Source organism: Octopus bimaculoides, chromosome 15, assembly GCF_001194135.2.
Source record: "Octopus bimaculoides isolate UCB-OBI-ISO-001 chromosome 15, ASM119413v2, whole genome shotgun sequence".
Taxonomy (NCBI): Eukaryota; Metazoa; Mollusca; class Cephalopoda; order Octopoda; family Octopodidae; genus Octopus; species Octopus bimaculoides.
The window spans coordinates 4,084,893-4,092,046 of NC_068995.1; the positions used below are offsets into that span (position 1 = coordinate 4,084,893).

General features: G+C 37.7%; 1 protein-coding gene across 1 annotated transcript in view; it reads left to right on the forward strand.

Moving 5' to 3' along the window:
* The first annotated feature begins 54 nt into the window (after nucleotides 1–54).
* The window catches only part of LOC106882731 (uncharacterized), a 9,572-nt gene continuing 2,472 nt past the window's right edge, over nucleotides 55–7,154 (forward strand). The window contains exons 1-4 of the mRNA XM_014933500.2: nucleotides 55–249; nucleotides 4,774–4,892; nucleotides 5,525–5,712; nucleotides 6,368–6,397. Of these exons, the coding sequence (XP_014788986.1) occupies nucleotides 149–249; nucleotides 4,774–4,892; nucleotides 5,525–5,712; nucleotides 6,368–6,397 (438 nt within the window). The 5' untranslated portion in view covers nucleotides 55–148. The remainder of the gene's footprint in view (nucleotides 250–4,773; nucleotides 4,893–5,524; nucleotides 5,713–6,367; nucleotides 6,398–7,154) is intronic.

Here is a 7,154-nt window from a genome sequence, read left to right on the forward strand (position 1 = left end):
ATATATATATATATATATATATATATATATATAATACACACACTCACACACATATATATAGCTCTCTTGTAGAAGAGGTACTTTTTACATCACTCCACTCTTTGGTGCTAAGTTTATGGTGTTAGTTTAACAGTTGTCGGCCAGAACCATGGATTACTGTTTAAAGTTATTCGTTTATTCGACTTTGCTATTAAAGCCTGCCTTTAGCCAAGCTTTTTCACTCAACAACTTTCATTCTTTAACAGAAAGGTAAGTCAATCTAGAATTATTAGCCAAGCTTTCTATAATTATCTATAATAATAATTTCCAAGTTATCTTTGTGTTTTATTGCTGAGCCCCACGTCAATCATTATTGAGTAGATATAAAAACGTATATATGTATACGAGAGGGTGCTGAAATGTTCCTGGTGTTAGGGGTGTCGCGGAAGGGTTGGTTGGAGGTCCAAACTTCCGAGTTCTTTTAAAGGACTTAAAACTGAAGGACCCCTGCAATGACTGTATGAATAAGAATCAGAGAGGGGAATATGTTGAAAAAAAAAATCATAATTAACTGATCCTCCTGTATTTTCTTTTTCCCAACGCCCGAGACTTTTCAGCATCCCTTCATATGTAATATATGTGTGTGACTGTTCTGGCTAAGTGTACCGCGGATTTACATGTCATCATCTCTTTTTAAAATGGTTAGTACCGTAATTCACGGCATTTTTCAAAAAGTAATAAGCTGGGTCTGCGGGGGTTATAGAATGACCCCGACCGAAGTAATTATATTTCAGAATATAAGCCGCTGAAATTAGAATATATCTAATATGTCCGTGCGCTTTTTCAGCCATCAAATACGGTATATACTTTGAGGCTTAGCTCCTATTTCTAGCAGTTCGTGTGTCGCCCCTGTGAACCTAGTTGGTTCATAGGGGCGAAGGAAGCATTGTAAAGGATTGGATAAAACAACTCAGTCTCTCCTTTCTTTCGAAACTGTTTTGACAACCGACAGTGTTTGATAAGAAATAAGTGCAAAATTTCCATCTCAAGAGATTAGTCTAATAACAAGAGCACTCAGAGAGCGCAAACCTTCGCCAAGGCAACACCAACGTCCTCTCAAAGATTAGCTAGAGATGATTTTTAAAATGAGAATATCTGAAATAAACTCGACTGCTTTCACAAATGAGAATACTAAAAGTGAACTTGAACGCTCTCAAAAATTAAGTAAAAAAAAAAAAAAATACAGGAAAAAATAATCCAGAATCCTTGTCCAGTACGGGATCAATCCCAAAATCTAATCAGTTTGTGCCAGCCACGAGGCCAAACATCCCTGAAAGTTTTATCCGAATCCACCCAGCAGTTCTTGAGATATCCTGTCCACGGACAAACAGACAAACACAACTGAAAAAGATACAACCGCCTTCGCTAAGGCGGAGGTAATATAATAATATTAATGGTTTCAAATTTTGCCACAAGGGCAGCAGGTTTGGGAGAGGGGATGAGTCGATAACATCGATCCCAGCTTTCAACTGGTACTTAATTTATCAATCCCGAAAGGATGAAAGGTGAAGTCGACCTCGGCGGGATTTGAACTCAGATTGTAGCGTCAGGCGAAATACCGATAAGCATTTCGTCCGGCTTGCTAATTATTATTATAATTATTATTAGTGGTGGGCTGGCAGAATCGTTAGCTCATCGGACAAAATGTTAGCATTTCTTTCAGATTTACGTTCTAAGTTCAAATGGCGCCGAAGTCAGCCTTGCCTTCCATCCTTTCCTGCTTGATTAAATAAGTACCAATTGTTCACTCGGATCGATACAAAATATTTGCCCCTTCCTTGAATTTACTGGCCTTGTGACAAAAAGCTAAGTTTAATTAATACGGCGAACTGGCGGATTTCGTTACTGTGCCAGACAAAAAAATGCTCCGCAGCATTTATTCCTTGCCTTTACGTTCCGAGTTCAAATGATGCTGAAGTCTACTTTGTCTGTCATATCTTCGGGGTCGATATAATAAGTACCAATTGAGCACACCCGTAATCAACTAACCACCTCCCTTTAAAATTGCTGGCTGTGTGCCAAAATTTGAACCATGGCAGAGCAATAACTCTCAGAGTAGCGGACAAAATATCTTGTGATATTTAGTTTTGGCCCTTTGCGTTTTGAATTAAAACCCCACCCATCGGAAAACTGATGGCATGTTTAAATGGCAGATGTCGAATGAACTCCCTTAATATGTTGGTTTGTGTGTCTCTTTAGTTTTTATACTCCAATCCAAGCAAGTTTAGTTTTCCTTAAAAATTCGAACTCCAAACTTCGATCTTAGAAAGGATCCGTAAGAAATTGATCAATTGTGCACCAAACCACAGCGTCTTAAATTTAGTACGCATTTCATAAATTGGTTCATTGAAAATTTATATAGATGGTCACAACTGGCACGCTTATTACGGCAAATTTTTACCATGACACTTGTTTTACTAGTCAAGTTTAATCTCAGATCAACAGACTTTCGGAATAGCTTTCGCTTACCTCATGGAGAGAGAAAAGGCTACAAATTTTGTGGATATTTCCTTCTGTGAAAAGCTTTTCGTCCCAATATTTGCGTCCCTCCGCCACAATTCTGCGCCCTTTCACCACAAAGATTTTATTACCCTTATGTTTTAGAAAATTAAAACGCCAAGTAATGACTTAAACTCTTGATATTGAAATGCACGATCAGAGACGACTTTGGATTAAGTTGCAATTTTAAGATGATTATCAATCATAATCCTACATTAAAAATGGTAAATCAGAATTCCTCCAAGTAGTAGAGTGCCAGATTTAACTGCAGACGCCTCAAACTGTCTTTATGTATGTAATACTACCTTTCTGTTTTATCAATTAAAAAATTAAAATCCTGCTGGAAGCGAGTTCGTCTTTCTATGGTTTTAGGATCGATAAAATTAATGAGAAATAGCTACCAGTGATGTCACCAATTGAATAAATTGTATATCTACTCCACCCCCATTAAACATCTTTGGGCCAAATTTAGGAATCAATAAATACATTTTCACATATATTCTATTTTATTTGTTAATTAAGAACACATGAAGATGAAATGAAGTGTCGTTTTGAAATTGCAAAATTATTTAAGAGCAGTAGAAAGGTTTGCTTTCTTCAGCTCATGTGTAGAGAACAGCATTCTCTTTACATTCTCGTTGGAATCCAGGCCTGAACTGTGAAAAAGGAATCTTCAAGGTCCTGTTTATATTACACTCACCGGCCCTTTAATGACGTGAGCACAAAACCAGCGAGGAGATTTATGGACACGTTCCACCCATCGGTACACTTGTTGTTCAACACGAGGACAGCTTTACGAGCTACTTCTATCGAACTGAACACTAGGCCATCCAGGATGATAGATTTTGGAGACTTCTGCACACACAACACAAAACCCACTCAGCTATTTTGATGTTATTGGCAGAAATAGAAGTGAAATTAATGATCTTCTGAAGATAATCCGGGACAGATATTCGCGTCGCAACCTTATGAGACGCTCTTCTGTTGCAGCCGATTGACGAAGAGAAGTTTATTAACAGAATAATTTAGGTTGGTGATTGACAGAATCGTTAATATCGGACAAATTGTTTTGCAGTATTCAATTACAGTTCTTCAGACTCTGGGCTTAAATTCCATGGGAGGTCGATTTACATTTCATCCTTGCGGGGGTTGATGAAATAAGGTATCTGTCGCGTATTAGTCGTTATAACCGACCGTTTCCCCTCCTTCAAATACATAAGTAAACAAATAACCTGTCTTTGTGTCAGTTATGATTTATTAATTTGATAATCGATTGAGCATCAGATTAATTATATACGATCTGAGTTCGAATCCTGCCTGGTTCTACTTTACACACCATTTAAGAGTCGATAAATAACGCTGAGTCCTGCGTTCGATATAATCGACTGATATCTCCCTTTGTGGTTATGTTGAGAATGATTATTTTTTATTATTATATTTATACTTATCTCCAAATGATGGAGAAGGTAGTGCATTAAATAACTTCATATACTTTTCTTTAAATATGTCGCCTTTTATAATTGCCAAACACACGCTTGCGTGCAAATCAAAGATGCTGTTCCCGTCAGTCGTATCATATATATTTGTCAGTTTGACGCATAGCCGACTACACTGGATTAATTGTGAAGCTGGGACGTTCAAAGTCTAAACTAGTTGTCCTCGGTCATTCTACACCACATTACTTGTTTGTACTTCAATAAATGTGAGTGTGTGTGTGTGAAAGAGAGAGAGAGAGAGAATCTTAATTGAAAAGCGTGTATAGCAGTGTTATGGGGCAAAGCGTAAGCTCCCACAGTGGCGAATACGGGACTTGTATTTGCCTTTTGACTTTGTTGCCAAGTCACTTAAATTACACGAAAAAAATCTTGGAGAGAGACAGCATGTCACACATTCCTTCTATCAGTAAATAAAAAGAGGGAAAGAAACCCTTAGTTTGTCATGTACTTGTCAGCGTTGTTGTCGGCGTTTCTAAGTTTCTCTAAGTGGGGTGGACAATTTCTATGATCGCTGCAGACCTTCTTGCAATGCCGGAGTGTCCTAAAGGGCCGAGGGTTCCGTGGCGTTATGTTCACCCTGCTTTCGTCATCTGGTCACCAAAACAGGATATAAACTCAGTGTCCACATTATTCCTTTACGCTCTGTCACTCTCTCTCTCTCTCTCTCTCTCTCTCTCTCTCTCTCTCTCTCTCTCAGTATTTGATGTATTCTATTGTTTTGTTCATTTATGTGTTGGAGGTTATGGTTATACAATAATGAAATCGCGTGTCCCACAAATACAACAACGAACAATTTCCTGGTTGCCCATCCGGATTATTTGAAATCTACAGAACCACATCTGAACGACAGCATCACAGGTTAGTTATTTCTCTGTAAGAATCGTTGTATCTCTTTGACACGCTCTATTACGCTCTCTCTCAACGCTACTCTCTCTCTTGCTAACCAGATTTATAATATATCAGTCAGACATATATTTCAGTATGGCTGCGTAATGCGTGTGCGTATATATATATATATATATATATATATAGGGAGAGGGAGAGGGAGGTGTGCGTGTGTGTGTGTGCGCACGCGAAGTTGCGTAGCCAAGTGGTTGGATTATAGACCGCACAATTGTTAATTCATAGTCTGATACCTGGAGCGGTGATGCGCTGTTCTTGTGCACCGACTCTGGTGAATTATAAATAATGATAAAAATGATGATAATAATGCATATAACTAAACTGTTTGCAATAGTAAATTGGTGGAATGATAGAGCAGAAAGTTAGACAAAATGCATATACATTTCTATGTTCTGATTTCAATCCCCAGTGAGGTATAATTTTCCTTCCATCGTTTTTAGGGTTGATTAAAGACATATACTGGGGGGGGGGGGGAGCATTCAATTGACTATACCCATTCCTTAAATTTAACGCATTATGTTTGATCTTAAAAAAAAAGAGAAACGGTAGTATTAATACTATCAGTTGCATTATTTTCTCATTACCAGTTGCCACCATATGGGTGAGACTGCCACAAGGTGATGTGTTATTCAGAGACAACATACCATCATCATTCCAACTCAATTTCCTGTGTAATCCTTCAGTGAAGTCGCCTTTTGATAAATGTGCGGTTGGTAACTGCTTCGTGTTGTCGACTACTGACAAGCAGCTTGAAGGAGACGACAGTATAGCATACGTGAGTATTGTATGAAGCACACACGTTATATGTACACACACTGAGGCTCAGAACACACTCACCAACACACACACACACACACACACACACACACACACACACACACACGAAACTCACAACGTACCCACTCAGCAATACACACACAAGCTCAAGCACACACACAGGTACACGCACAAGCGGGTACTGTAACACAAAAACAAACACACACACACACACACACACACACACACACACACACACACACACACACACACAAACACACGCGCACTCACGCGCACAAACACACAACACCTGCACACACACGCTCACAACACCTGCACGCAAACACACCACACTCATACACACTCCCCAAGCCACACTCACTCCCCAAGCCACACTCCCACTCCGCCATTATTTAAACATTCCTCTCCCTGTCACCATTAACCTATTATAAATATTTTGATCTTTTTACCGTATTTACTAACTTTCCATAAATATTTATAAAAACGTTGTTTCTGAAAGACATAAATGGCTATTTCCATATAAAAATTATATTTTTAATCTCGTATAAATGGTTCCGTATATAAACATTTCGATTTATATAAACATTTCCATATGCATAACCTTTGTATATTAACAATGTGTGTTTTGTTTCTGTCTAAACTTTCGTTTGTAGAACTCGCGTGCCGATGTGCTGGAAGTTGAGGTAATATTTTCTCACTAAATTTAAATCATATATTTGTATGTTGGTTCATATTTTGCATTTTTATTTCGATTTTATTCTCGAAAACAAAACCTCTTTAGTAGAGGACAAGGTGACCGAAAAAGTGCAGAATTTTATATTTAACTAACGTAAATAAGAAAAGCAACATATAATTTGTATATTGTAAACAAAATATGTTTGAAGGTTTGATAAAAACCGCGTTAAATGATGAATAATGTCCATTTATATTCAAAATCAGCTGTAGACATGGAGTAACGACCCGAATGTCACTAAACTGTGTTGTCGAAAGTTGCTTAAAAATAGCATTTTCAATATTTTTGGTGCAACTTCTTGCATGGAAACGCACCTTGTGTCGTTTCGCTTTCGCAGTGTGCTCAAAATGAACAAGTGAAAGTAGAATACAATCCAGTTGGTTGGAGTAATGATAGCCAAATACCAAACACGTGATCTGAACTAACTGATTCAATGTTAATACTCTCATTCAGAAGCGATTCGAAATCTGTTTTAATTCTTTTCCGTTAGTCTTCAAATATCTGATGAGGATTTGTTTGTTCATCTTTGAAACTCTAATTGAGAGGGAGTTGAATCACTGTTATTAAACAACGCACGCACACATACATACATACATACATACATACATACATATATGAAGGCGCATTGCTAAGTGTTAAGCGCATCGTGCTCACTATATATATATATATATATATATATATAAGGGTAAAAATCTCATTCGGTATAT